The sequence below is a fragment of the Ascaphus truei genome, chromosome 2 (assembly GCF_040206685.1).
Source record: "Ascaphus truei isolate aAscTru1 chromosome 2, aAscTru1.hap1, whole genome shotgun sequence".
NCBI lineage: Eukaryota > Metazoa > Chordata > Amphibia > Anura > Ascaphidae > Ascaphus > Ascaphus truei.
This window is the reverse complement of record NC_134484.1, coordinates 142,746,213-142,761,005: the sequence shown is the minus strand read 5'-3', so window position 1 is coordinate 142,761,005 and position 14,793 is coordinate 142,746,213. Positions and strand designations below refer to the sequence as shown.

General features: G+C 39.3%; 1 protein-coding gene across 14 annotated transcripts in view; it reads right to left on the bottom strand.

Moving 5' to 3' along the window:
- Positions 1-1,909: 1,909 nt before the first annotated feature.
- The window catches only part of PTPRM (protein tyrosine phosphatase receptor type M), a 791,475-nt gene continuing 778,591 nt past the window's right edge, over positions 1,910-14,793 (bottom strand). For all 14 annotated transcript variants that reach the window (XM_075585347.1, XM_075585335.1, XM_075585339.1 and 11 more), the window contains 4 exons: positions 12,775-12,900; positions 11,312-11,475; positions 9,082-9,217; positions 1,910-2,918 (listed from right to left, as the gene is read on the bottom strand). In XM_075585347.1, coding sequence (XP_075441462.1) covers positions 2,865-2,918; positions 9,082-9,217; positions 11,312-11,475; positions 12,775-12,900 — 480 coding nt within the window. In that variant the 3' untranslated portion in view covers positions 1,910-2,864. The remainder of the gene's footprint in view (positions 2,919-9,081; positions 9,218-11,311; positions 11,476-12,774; positions 12,901-14,793) is intronic.

Below are 14,793 nucleotides of genomic sequence, written 5' to 3'. Positions count from 1 at the left end.
TACAAGTATGGAGAACAAAGTATCACAATACACTCACATTGTTGCAAGTAATCATGAGCTCATCAGTTAGGAATTTTCCTACGAGTGTGCAGCGTTCTTGCAGAGTCAAGGTGCTGTGGAGTGGATCCATATTCTATCCTGCGCGGTTTGTGTGATCACATCCTTGATGCAGTGCAGTTGAAAACATGAAATGCATTGGATAGAATACGGAAAGCCATGAGGCTGGACAACCGGTAAATAAGGTGAGCAAGCGGTAGCGGTAGAAGCGGAAAAAGGTCAAAGCAGCAATCTCAGACATGACCGACAGCCAGATCCATTCCTTCACTCTGCAAGAAAGCTAAACCCTCTGAGGAAGACTCCAAACTAATGATAACCTGCAACATTGTCAGTGCATTTTGATACTTTGTGCTGCATACAGATGCAGCGGCCGTTATTCGAACACTTCACGCGGTGTATACCTCAGAATACCCATGTCATGGCGCGTGATTTCTTCCAACCGGACTGCCCCTTCCCGCCTTGATACGCGAGTACAGAAAATGGCTTTTTAGTGTTGTGGTTTTTAAACACCTGAAATTGACACAGCAGCACAGTACTGTACACATTACAATTCATTAATTTCATTGCACACAAAGAAACAGAATCCATGAAATTCAAACAAAGCAACCGCGATAAACACGGGTGCCTGGGGTGATTGGCCGCGTTAATGCCGCGTGGAGTACAGCAGCGCATACGAACACGGCTCCGTGATTTGTTCGAATAACGGCCGCTGCATCTACTTGTTTGTTTATTGAAAGACTTGTTTTTTTGCGACCAGACATTTATTTATACAGATATACATATATACTTGTAAGAGATTCATTTAAAATATACCGGAGTATTTATTTATGCATATTATGATCTATTATGCATTTAGCTTAAATATGTCATAAAATGGTTTAATAAAAACATTTATTTTTTTATCCCGCTTTCTTTTCTTCTGGTTTCTGCGGCACAGTTTCCCTCTCCCCCTTCTCAGAGCGCTCCCTGACTTACCACTACTTCTGCAATACTACTGAGAATGTCTAAATTAATGCATCATCATTTTTTTTTTTTAGATTTGTATCATTACATAAATCAACAGATATTAAGGGCCTCATGCAGAGAGCAGCGCTAACAGGAAAAGCGGCATTTTTTGGCGAAATCTGCCTTTAGAAAGGCAGGTAATGGCGAGTTTTGAAAGAAGCGCCATTTTTTTTTATTTTTTTTAAATCTCGCCGCGCGGCTGGCGAGAACCTAAATCTCTCCAGTGTTGAAAACGGCCGTATTCAGAGAGGCGCGATCGCCATCTAGCGGCTGTTCGCGCCAAAAAAATGGCGCGATTTTCAACATTTTGCTTCGCCAACAAAAGTTGGCAAGAAGCTGGAGCTCGGCGGCCGGTGGGGGAGAAAAAAAAAACGCGATTTTTTTACAACAAGTTTCAACAGCGCTCATATCGCCGGTTGAAACTCTCCATATGCAGACAGGATTTTAAATGCTGTTTTATGACCTTTCTGCATATGGAGATTAAATCACGCCAAAAAAGGTACAATTTTTTACTTTCTCCAATTAATTCCACCGCTGCTCTCTGCATGAGGACCTAAGACTGGTATAGAGTACATCTGTTTTGACTTATTCACCAATTTAAAACCTGTGCCATGTATTTATTTCCCCCTCGATCTGTGAATATAATCTAAGCACGAGTACTGCTTGCTATCCATGCCAAACTAATGTTCTAAAGTGCTTGATTTCATTATTAAGGGGATGAAAACAGCATTGCAGAGTTGTATGTACTGAAGCATTTGCAGGGTGCGAAAGGTCTCTGGATTGTGGAATTGTCCCTTGAGGTGAAAGCCTCTTCAGGTCCCGGATCTTATAAAAACGAAACAATATGTAACCGTGTACGTAGTTATTTATTGAGCCGCGGATCGATACAAGGTAAACCAATGTTTACAATGTCATACAGAGGACTCGCCCCTTTTCAGAGATTAACCCTTTCACTGCTGCACAGGCTTGCAATGCATTGCCAAGGAACATATTGCAGGCTTCTTCTGTATCCATTTAAAAAAATAATAATAATAATAATAATAATGATTGTCACTCATTTTGCTTCACAAAAAAAGTCTCTTTTTTTAATTCATAAATAATTTGATGGGATCAAAATATATTTACAATATAAACACATGAGAAAGCTTTGGATAGACTCTTTTTTTATTTATCCTGGACTTTTGTTTTGTTTTTGTTTGTTTGTTTTTTGTTGCAAATGTAAGTTCTTAGTTTCCTCTGAAATGATACAAATGAAGTAACAATAACTCAACAAAGGTTGACCTGTTAAAATGCGATTCAAAAAACGGAGATAAAATACAGACCGGCTTCTTTAACACATCGGGGTACAAATAGAACTGAAATGACATGTAGTCAGTGCTGGATCGCATTTTTTTCACAGAACAAAAATCAACACCAGTTATGACAAATAACAAAGGCAATCCAGCATAACAGAGTACAAATTCCTTCATAAGAATATAATTGTGCTCTTCCATTTGCCAACTGAATATGCCGCTTCTCTCCGGCTGCTTGTCATGTGTGGCTATGTAATCCATAGACTTCAAGATGCGTCTGGGTGTCAGAAAAGCAGCATCCCCGTGGGAAAAAAAAGGCAGTGCAAGCAGTTTCCAAAACACTTTTCTCCAGCTCTTAAAAAAGAGCCAATTATATGAAAGCATAATAAGCGGAACACCGAAGTCTTCATTTTTATATACACAAATATAAAGGAACAACTCGCATTGTTCGTGGTAGAGATGGAGGTGAAAGTTTGTTTCTTTTTCGCTTGTGGGGTAACATTAGAACAGTCAGCCAGAGTTTAAATATTCCAAAGCCACGTCATAGCAGAACTTGTACTGATCCTGAAACAAAACAAAAAAGAATACCAGTAATCTGAATTAGAACAGATGCGCATAAGAGGCAGCAGTAGGTAGCAGGATTATTTATTCATTTAAATCAGGACATTTTGTGAATGATTTCCACCTGTCTTGTATTGGGATGTTTTTTTTTGTTAATTAAGAAAAGTAGATTATTGTGAGACAGTGCTGTCCAACTAGTTTTCAAATAGAATAGGTGTGTATGTATATATATATATATATATATATATATATATATATATATATATATATACTGTATTGTGTTAATTAAGAAAAGTAGATTATTGTGAGACTATAGTTTTCAAATTATTGTGAGACTAGTTTTCAAATAGAATAGGTGTGTATGTATATATATATATATATATATATATATATATATATATATTGTGTTAATTAAGAAAAGTAGATTATTGTGAGACAGTGCTGTCCAACTAGTTTTCAAATAGAATAGGTGTGTATGTATATATATATATATATAGATATATATATATACATACACACCTATTCTATTTGAAAACTAGTTGGACAGCACTGTCTCACAATAATCTACTTTTCTTAATTAACACAAAAACATATATATCTATATCTATAGATATATATAAATATAATCAACAACAACCTGAGGGCTCAGAAGAGTATTTTAATGCATTTTAGACATATTTTTAAATTGTGGTAGCCTTATTGATCCAGGAGAAATGCACATTTGTTGTAGGATGTGATACCTTTTAGCAGACCAATGTATAAGAGTTCTTTGTAGAGGAAATTAAAGTGCACTGCACACATTTTCAAAACCTTATAGTTTCTTCAAGTATGATATGGCAGCCCAGTAAAAGGAGAAATATATATGTCATTGAATACTCCTGACAGAATGTAACTCCACAGAGTTTAACTCATCCCTTCAGGATATGTGTTTCTTTCAGTGCTGCCACAGTACACTTGAAGACGAAGCCTACGAGGTTTTCTAAGCTCTGTACACTTTACTTTCATCTCCAAAGAACTCTTATGTTGGTCTTCTAAAAGGTATCCCAACCTACAACGAATCTGCAGATATAGTTGACAATAGTTACAATCAATAAAATAATAAAACTGCAAATATGTTACAAATATTTTCAACATCTGCATAATGTACTTTAATGATTGTATCGCTAAAGTTTGTTTCATTCTTAAAACCAATATAAAGTTAGCTTCTCGGGTCAGCACGTGCGGTTGAAATGCCCTTTACTCCCTTCTATCAATGACTGGTGGTAGCAGAAAGATGGAAATATTGGCTTTCGTTATAGAATTTCTTGATAAGACAATATCTACCAAAATTCTGATAACCCCGGAAGCCATTTATTTTTTCGTACAATGGACACCTCTTAGGAGGTACATTGGGCCCACGGTGAACGCTGGCGCTTCCAAGGAGTGTGGTGTAGAAGGCCGAGGAGTCCGGTGGAGGATGACAGTGGCAGAGGAGGGCGGGGTTGCCTCAGTGGTCTGATCCAGAAGTCATTTAATAATAATAATAGCATGTTCTTGTATAGCGCTGCTAGTTTTACGTAGCGCTTTACAGAGACATTTTGCAGGCACAGGTCTCTGCCCCGTAGAACGTACAATTGAAGTTTTTGGTGCCAGATGCACAGGGAGATAAAGTGACTTGCCCAAGGTCACAAGGAGCCGACACCGGGAATTGAACCAAGCTCCCTGGTTCAAACTCAATGCCAGAGTCAGTGTCTTTACTCACTGAGCCACTCCTTCTCCCTAATATAATAGTTAGATCCCCTTAGAAAATGGTAAACAAATTAGTAGAGTTCTACTCACAAATTATTCAGCATGCGATTTTTAATGACACATCAGAGAGTACCACGTTTCTGGTACTATTAGGACCTTTCATCAGGTGAATATTCATATACTGTACTGACAACTTTCGGTGTCTGCCGCCAGGACAGACCCTCCCTGCCCCCTGCTGTGAACTTTTAACTAGGCCAGAGAAAGGAGGGAGAGAAAGGCGTGGGGAGGGAGAGAAAAATATGGGGGGAGGGGGGAGAGAAAGAAGGGGGGGAAGATAGGAGGGAGAGAGAAAGGGGGGGAGAGAGGGAGAAAGGGGAGGAAAGGAAATAAAGATATAAGGAGAATGTGCTGACAGAGAGAAATAAAGGGGGTGGGAGAGACAGAGAAAGGGGGTGTGAATGAAAGGAAGAGAGAAGAGGGAGGGGAATGGGAGAGAGGTATTCTATAAATTGGGAGAAGCAGGGCACAGATGGTGGAACTTGCCCCGGGTGCAAAAATACATCTGCCTCTGCAATTACCAATTGTATAAAGGCTATTTAGAGCTACAGAAATTCTAGAAAGATCTATGCAGTATACATGCAATGAAAACAGAAAGGGGGATGTACATTTAACTTTGTTTGTAACTAAAAAGTAAGGGTACCTTGTAACTGCCATACCATCACACTTTTACTCTATATTATTATATTATAGTATTCTACCACTTACTAATCTGCCGGTTATTAGATAGCTGGGGGGCTTTTGAGTCTGGGGGGCATATGTATCAAGCAAAAGGGGGCACAGTTTATTTTAAGCACCCAAAATTTGATTGAACCAGCGGCGAAGGAAATCTATGCAAATTCTGCACATCTCTACACTGTAGCAGGTGGTGCTGGGTGCAGGCGGCCATATTGTCCTTGCACACCCTGAGGGGTGACTGAGGTGATGGAGACTTCTGCATTCTCCCATTGTTTTTATTGCACTAACATACACTGGTTATGCTCGTGCATAGGAGATATAGGTCAGGACTGGCCAACTCCAGTCCTCAAGGACCACCAACAGGTTAGGTTTTAAAGGATATCCCTGCTTCAGCATTGATTGAGGCACCTGTGCTGAAGCAGGGACATCCTTAAAACCTAACCTGTTGGCGGCCCTTGAGGGCTGGAGTTGGCCAACGCTGATGTAGGTAAAATAGTTTGGACTCCAGTGGCTCAGTATAACCCTAGCCAGTCAGCCAGTAGGGCCCTCCACCTCATGGTCACTATTAAGTCAGTCACTCAATATAACCCTCGCTTGACTTACTCAGTGAAACCCATCAGTCAGTAGCTCAAAGTTCCAAGTTCCAATTGGAACGCCAATATGCTGAAGGTGTATTTCTGTGTGTCTGTGTCCTACTTCTGGTATCTGCAGCAAATACAATAATTTGAGGCTAATTTGCTAAAGAGGGCACTTTTCTCACCAGAATTGTACGTTTTTAAAGCTTGCTGAATTTTTGCAAGCATAAAAACGCGAAAATATGCCTGTTTTGCAAACCTACTCATAAGTAATAAGAAAAACAGAGCAGTGTGTGAAAAGGTCGATGCCTGTCCTTTTTATTCCCAACGTCTTTTTTTTTATTCTGCATTTAATGTAGCAGTAGCAATTAAATGCAATATTCTTCAAGTCAATATAAATATTAGGTGTCTTCGAAAACTCATAAAAAAAAGTGTAATTTAAAAATCTGGCATTTCATTTTACCATGTTCTCATTTTCTTTTTGTGAAGACACAAGGCGTACACTCTGTGAAGGGAATTTTAATAACAGTTCACAACTGAAAGTTTGAAATTAATAATAAAAATACTGGGCAGGAAAGTTTCAAGGCAAAGCAACTGTAGACTCTGTAAATCTGATGTGATTGCCTTCTACAATGCCGTGGATCCGACAGCACCAGAGTGGCACCGGTCCTCCGGTACTTCTGTGTCATGTGATTGTTCCAGAAGTGATCACATGATGCTAACCAAGCCCTGGGTGCTGATTGGAAGTGGAGCGGACTCTACTTCCATTTGGATTGGGCTGGATCAGCACCTAAACGAGCATGTGCTCATAACGTACCTGGTACAAAATACAGGCATCTGGCATGCCCCCGTCCGTGCTATGCTAGCTACATCATCAGAGCACTGTAACGGTTAACATGTCGGGTTTGTGATAATATTGTGTATAACCTCTTGTCTTCTCTTAGTTGCACTTCACCAATTCTTATAGAAATCATGGGAAGATGATAATTGCTACAATAATGGATTTCTGTCTGCCAAGAATTTAAAGCTGTATGATACTTGGTGGCACTGTGCGTTGCTGCCTATTTTTTCTTTACAAATGCACCACTGTATTTATATTTTAAAGAAGAATATGGCAAGTTATGATCAGGTTACTGGAACAGCATGAAGATTCTTCACAGGTGCATATCTTACACAGAAATAACTGAGCTGAACCCCTGAATGAGGAGGGGGGAGGGGAAGGGGAAAATTAGGCTCAGAGAGAAGGTCCCTATGACATGCACTCGCCTACCACATACTGTAGGTAATCAAGTTGTTGTCAAACAATGAGCTGTAAAGATACAGAAATGGAATTGGAAGTGATGGGGTCCCTAACACATGAGTATAATTAAATGAATTAAAATGACAATTTTTTATTTCTATTTATTCATATTTTTCCTAGTGCACCCACCACTTCCTTCTGTATGGAGGCTGAGCGGGTTTCTTCTACTCTACTACAGGTGCAGATTTTAAATAAATTAATCTTATTTCCATTAATCGCACTTTTGAAAAAATATTGTTGTCTCTTAACCCAGTACTATACAACTTGTATAAATGTGTTTTTGTTTTATTTAGATACAAAGGTGGTGCATTGAATGAAATTAAAACAGTTTATTCCTTTTATTGTGTGACAGAAACAGGCTTTGTCTCAGAAGGTCACTTTAACACTTCATCACACAAGCTGAGCAGCTAGAGAGCCCTGGCTAAATGTACTTGAACTAATGATAGCAATAATGCTTGACTTTAATGCACTTATAATGAATATAGCATTGCATGTGGTAGAATATAGCAGACACAATGAGAGTTTACAATCTACCCCTGAGGTACTACGAGATAAAGTAACTTGCCCAAGGTCACGAGGGGCAGATTCTCAGACCCCGTTAATCTCCCTCTAAAATGAGCCGTGGGGACTGTCTATCAAACTAAATCCCCCCTAAAGAAATATAACTTGAAGTAGGCGAAGCACCCACAGTCACAATTATTCTGTAAACTACAGCAGAGAGAGCTTCCCAATGAAAGACTGTATTTAATTGTTGTGGAATAAAAATATTAGGGATAGAAGTGATGGTTACTGGACCTCACTAATGTTATTTAGATCTCTGTTGTCTAGGAAGAAACTTGAATTTTGAAGAGTGCAGACACATTGAGACAGATTCATGTTGATGTTCATTTCTCAAGGAGCAATCCAGACTTTACAAAGTTCTTTTAAAGAGTTCCAGTGTGTGGAGAATACTATTGAGAAAATGATGTGGGCCAGATTCAAAAAATGTAAAAACTAGTCCATGGGTCACACAAGTGCCGGCTAATCATGGATTGACCCACATGGGGTTAACATATGAATATGTTCCACATAGTTAATATTATGAATTTTATCCCCTATTCTAAGTTGCCTAGTATTATCTTTCCTATGTAGGTAGTGGCCTTTATGTATTTAAACAAGATTGGTGTAATACCAGCCTGGGGTAGGTGATAAAAATTGATGATATCGTTCGGTATCAGCGTTCAGTGAACAGCATTAGAATAAGTCATTATCAGTTCATAATTTGCATGTAGCGCTGTTACAATTAACACTAATATATCACCAACCACCCAGCAGTAAAGAGATCCTTATCGCTGTTTTAACGCTTGCAAATATTTTGTAAATAAAAGAAATACATATTTAAATAACAATAGCATTTATTGGTATTTAATTTAATTTAAATACCAATAACACCAATGTTTTCATTTGTCAGCCTTTAGTGAATACCTCCTATGTGATCTAATACAGTGTCACAAAAATAAGCTTCTTATGAATACATTCTTTTATCTTTGTTTACCAACTATCTCTACTCTAAAAAGTAAGACTTACTTTTGATAAAGGATAACATTCTGTATAGATGAGGACTGCACTATATAAAAGGAGCAAAATCAAAAGTAAAAATGCTGCTTTAAAAGAATTCTACAAGACCCCCCCCCCCAAAAAAAAATAATAATTTTGCGTTGGATAAGTCATCCACATAGTTAAAAACCCTTGTTTTGTGAAGCATTACTGGTACTGTACATACTAGACTGGAGGACACAGCTGTGATAATAAGGCATTTCTATTCAGTAACAAAATAACAACTCCATACCAAAAGGTCCACCATGTTTGGCTTATTGTTCCTCAGTGTCTTCACAGCATGAAACACATCAACTGCCCTCTGGTGTTGGAGCATTTCACAAACAATACTGATTGCACAAAATGTACCACTGCGACCACCTCCATTCCTGCCAAAGGAAAAGGAAAATGTTAAAAGATTGTCGTCGGTTTATCCTGTGCCTTTTGTGTAATAGCGTCCTCCCTGAGAGCTAGAGGGGTCTTACTGAAACCTGAATGGTGCAGTAGAAGGTTTTTTTATGGCTTGGTAATTTCACTTAATTGTCAATCTAAGCAGTGGTCACAGTGCCTTAAATGAGCAATCCAAGCAATATCCTATGTATGTTTAAAAAAAAAAAAAAAAATCAATTCTATATTATTAGATAATACTTACTACCTTATTTTCAAATTAAACTCAATGTCATTTTAATATACTGAGCATGTTTTGATTTCTATTGCACACCTCCCCAGCAGTGCAAGATCTTTGTAACACTTCCCTGTTTGTGATCATTTGTTGCCAATATTCCCAGCAGTTTGAGCTGTAGGCTGTAACCTTTGATAATGTCACCTTAGTAACATAAGAACACATTGTAGCTGTTGAATTACTGTACACGACTGAAGGACTGATTTGAAACGAAAAGGCAGACATTTAATGAACCCTGGGAAACAGGATTTCGCTGATCAATCACAAAAGAACCACAATCGATCAGCAGCTTAGGTAATTCGTTTTCAATAAAGGTAATCAATGGCTGCATATATTAAAACAAACACAAATTATTATTATTTTTTTTTTTTAAATTTAAGCCGTTTAGATCGCCTCTTTAAAAAAGTGTGTTGTATTCGTTGCTTTATGAAATTCGGATTTAATTAAAAGCTACAGTATGTGTACCATATTTGTTTTTTTTAAAACGTACGCAATATGCATGCTCAGAATACAGTAAGGAAGCGATTTTAGAGAAAAAACTATTTTCTTTAAAAAAGATAATTTGACGGTATATGAGTCAATAACAAAGTTGTAGTAGTTCGCCACACCCCTAGTACCATCACACGCTGACCACTGACCCCGGGTGACAGCAGCTTTAAAGATTGGTGCCTAAACAATTATATTGATTTCAATGCTATGAAGAAATTCTCCTTAATGTCAGCAGTATCACAAAATGTTACTACGTTCTCTTCCTGTACCAGAGGTACTCAGCACTGTCCTCAGGGAAAGCATATTGGTCAGTTTGAGTAAACCCCAGTTGGGTCTTCTTTCCCCGCTGATTCTCAATTCTATCCATTGGCCAAACCACAACGGCATGAATAACCATTACATTTACTTACACAGTACAATTTCAGCTGTATATAAAATGATTGAAATATAAATGCTAGGAAACAAAACCCGTCAAATACCAATCTTACTTTCCCGGTGTCAGACTTTCATTTAATTCTTTTTAAAAGGTTTTATTTTTTTATTTTTTTATAAAGGTTACTTCAATCATCCTCGGGAAACCAGAAAATACTTCAATCTTACTGCAAGGTTAGTCACTTACATGAAAGATTTGAAGCATATTCAGCGCTTGTTTCAAAGCTTTCAATGTAAGTAAAAGGTCACGTCTGACCTTAAGGGATATAAACTTGATGGAGCTTTCTGAAATGTAAAATCACTTCTACAATCCATGGAATGTACATGGAACAATCGGAGCTGGGGAACCTGCCGCCTGTAGGTAGCCAGTACCAGGCTGAAGCCTTCACTGGCCGTGCATTTTATTTGTGTAAGACAACTACATTAAGTGATAGGCTTGGGTTGCCACAGCTGTGAGCCAGAAACTGCACTACTTGCTTGATAGATGCCATACTTATGTAATGATTACCTAACAAGAAGACTGTTGACTAAAAGAAAAGGAACAAATTCCCTTAAAATAAGCATATTTATTAAGGATGTGCACGTTCGTGGCTTGAAATAGGAACCTCGAAATCTGCTCGGAATTTTGAGTCGAACTTTGAAACCAACTTTCAAATCTGAACAAAAATCGAGCTCATACCCGAGAGTTTTATTATCTGATCATTTATTATTATTTTTTTATTTTTTTAGATTAATTGGGCAAGATTTTGAGTTCAGTAATGAAAAAACCCACATCTTAAAAAAATTTTTTTAAAAACAAATCCCCGCCTTCCTTTTCTTTTAAATGATGTCCTGATTTTAATTGAGAATTGTATTTTTATCCCTTGAATGTAATACGTACAAGCAGTGTACAACTGTTCGGCCTTCTCCTCCGTTGTATTCTTCCTGCCATTTCTCCACCTGGCGAATGAGTTTGAGGAAAGAGCGTTTAGACATAGGCGTATCCCGGTACATTGGCCAGCCCAGGAACTGGAACTGCTGCACCATGCGATATCCATCCTGAGGCTAGAAAAGAACACAAAGAAGGGAAGCTGCAACACACAAAATACTGTGCATGCAATATGACATGAGATACTAATACTTCATCATTCAGCTATAGTAATAATGAAATATGCTTCAGAAACGTAGACCATGCCATTTACCATAGAAAACCATGGACACCTCTGAAGGAAGGCGGGATACAGGAACACATACTGTAGCATCGTTTTGGATATGTTGCAGAGTGCAGTTGCAGAGACCCCGCGCTCTTTCCCAAGGCATTTAAATTAAATTAAATGCCGGGAGATCGCATGAGGCCTCTGCAACTTCACTTACCATGATTCAGTTGGCTTTGGCGACACGTCACAAATAACGCCGTGGGGGTCACGTGATGTCACATCACATGACCCCGTGGCATCATTTGACGCTTCAGACCAGGAAAGGGTGAGGTCGGCGCGCAAGGCAAAAAGTTTGCGCACCCCTGTGCTAAAACATGCCAATAAACCAAGGTGCTTGATTTGTTAAACATATTTTGAAACATAAGAGTACTGTTTTGTAACAAAATGTAATGAGCTAAAACCGTTTGCATATGAAGGATATTTATCTACATCTGTACGCATCTGGATAACTTCAAAATAAAGGTTTCAAAAATGTATTGCACATGTAAATATCCAGGTGGACATATTTTGCATGGCCATGATATTAGCAGGAAATAAGATTGTGCAAAATACTTTATGTATCACTATAAATTAAAGTATAAGGAATTTAAAATGACATGTTAACCCAATCTCTAGCAATTGTGTAACGTCAGTTTTTATTCTATAGAATGAGTCTCATAACTACATTTCTTAATGGCTCTACCCTTAAGTAACCAGGTTTGTTCTCAAACGGAAAGTTATTTTGTGTGTACTGTATGTTATGGCAACATCTAGGTCCCCCATATTATACAAGTGCCCTGTAGGACAAGCACATCCATAGTGCTTCAGTTGTAGAAGTCATAATATCTCCTTCCCAGTCCTGACTTCCCAAGAGAGAAGGATATACAGGATATTCCAATGAACGGCAGCAATATATACTTTAAACAGCAATGGACATGGGAGAAGAACCAGGCTCCCTGCCAAATGAAATTATCTCAGTGGAAATGTATTGTAATACCCTACAGAATTGAGAATGGGTTTTCTATTAGGTCATCAAAGCATTTTAATGATATCACAGTTGTTGCCACATATATTGTGCAACTTTGTATTCATTTAGTTTCTTAGTTCCAGAGATGTTTCTCTTGCTTTATAAGCGAATGTTATAATGAAATAGAAAAGTAACCCTTACCCTTGCAGCATTGTAAATTCTGAATATTCTGCTTATGATGTCTTCTTCTAAGTCAGCAGATACGAACTCCACCTGAATGGGGCCATTTCTGTGGACTCCATTCTCTGGCCAATACTGAGGACACAGCTGGATAAAAACATGCAGTTATTTGTTATATTCAAGTATAAAACCACTTTTTGGGGAGGCATGGTATTCTAAGGCCTCGGTGGCGCTGAGCGGGCACGCTCACACTGGCCGCGATGAAACACATTGCGGCAATATGTGTGGCCAATGTGAGCAAGCGCCTGCGCCCGCTCGGCGCTTAAAGCAAGCAAATCTGATAATCTGATTTTGCTGCCCGCAAGCGCGTCACGTGAGCGGTTCGCCCAATGAGGGCGAACCAGCTCTGTGACGTCGTGGCTGCACCCCCAGGCGAGCACGGCCACGAATCGCCCGGCTGAGCAGGGCGCAGAGCACGAGCGCCCTGGTACCCGTTCCCTGCCTGGCCGCAGCCTTATGTAGGTGATATACACAGAGTTGTAGTTTATATAAACACATTATGAAAATCTCATTACTTGTGGTGCCAAGCAAGAGGATTTAAACGCAACATGTTCTTATAATGTAAACAGAACCCCAAGGAGAGCACTCGTGCACTTGTGTGTCACAGGTACAAATGAACGTAAGTGTATGCTGGGTGAAATAATGAAAGAATTAAAACACTTTAATAGGAGTGATTACTCAAATAAAAAAAAGAACGCTGTAAGGTTAGGATGGTGGCTCAGTAGTAGTTAAAACGGATCGGATGCACTGTGTAATAGCCAGATGCCTGTCCTAAGTATAGAGAAAGGTACAGGTAAGTATGACGGCTAAAGAAATATTAGCAGGTGTCTAATAGTCTGCTGAATGAACCTGCGATCAGTCAAACCACTGGGGAGTACTAATATAGTTATAGTGGCCCCCTCCCAAGTAAAAGTGGTTGACCTGTAGTGGTGGACTTAATGTACCATAGGTGTGCACTTACATGGTCTGGAGTGTAGTTCACAGGAAAAAATGGGGTAGAGGACCCCAATCACCCGGTGCTACAGAGCTTTATAATAACCCACAATGATGAAAAAATAATAAAAAATGTAAGTATCTAACTGCTTATGAACCGGGTCACTTAATGTGAAAAATGCGTGCTTGAGGCTGTATGCATAAATCCCCTAGATGGCACAAGGTGGCAGAGTTATGCAGAGTTGTAGGGGGGAGTCGTGAAACCACCCCCCTGACCTCTCCAGTCTCTCTGTACTAAATCATCCTATAATGCCTGGGGCAGCTCTCATGGGGCAGCAATGTTACTCACTGTGAATCCACCGGTTCTGTGTGCTCCAAGCTGATTGTGGTAAGCAGAGGAAGTATGCCTGTTCCGGTGAGGAGAGGCAATTCAGCGGGCACCACGAGGCAGAAGAAAAAGTTGCTGAAGCTGGACTGTGCTGTATAACAATTCTTTAATAAAGCATGATTAAAAAGAGGGGGGACGCATACCCCTGCACCTCTAACGCGTTTCACCCGCAAAATGGGCTTTTTCAAAGAGAACATTACCCGTGCGCAGGTCATTGATATACCCGGTTAACTCCCGGTATATCAATGACCTGCGCACGGGTAATGTTCTCTTTGAAAAAGCCCATTTTGCGGGTGAAACGCGTTAGAGGTGCAGGGGTATGCGTCCCCCCTCTTTTTAATCATGCTTTATTAAAGAATTGTTATACAGCACAGTCCAGCTTCAGCAACTTTTTCTTCTGCCTTGGAGTGTAGTTCAGTCTAAATGCGACTGAACTCTAATCCCAGTATGACCGTTAATCAGATAGTAATACACAAAATAGAGTGCCACAGCTAGCTAGTCTAGATAACAGTAATAGACTTAATAGTCAGACTGCTAGTGTGATGTGTAGTGTCTGCTGTGCACACATACAGTATGCTAGGGTACTGACCCAGCCACACACAACCCTAGATGAAAGGACTCACAGTAGAAGCAGGTAAGTAAAATAGTGAACTAGTATC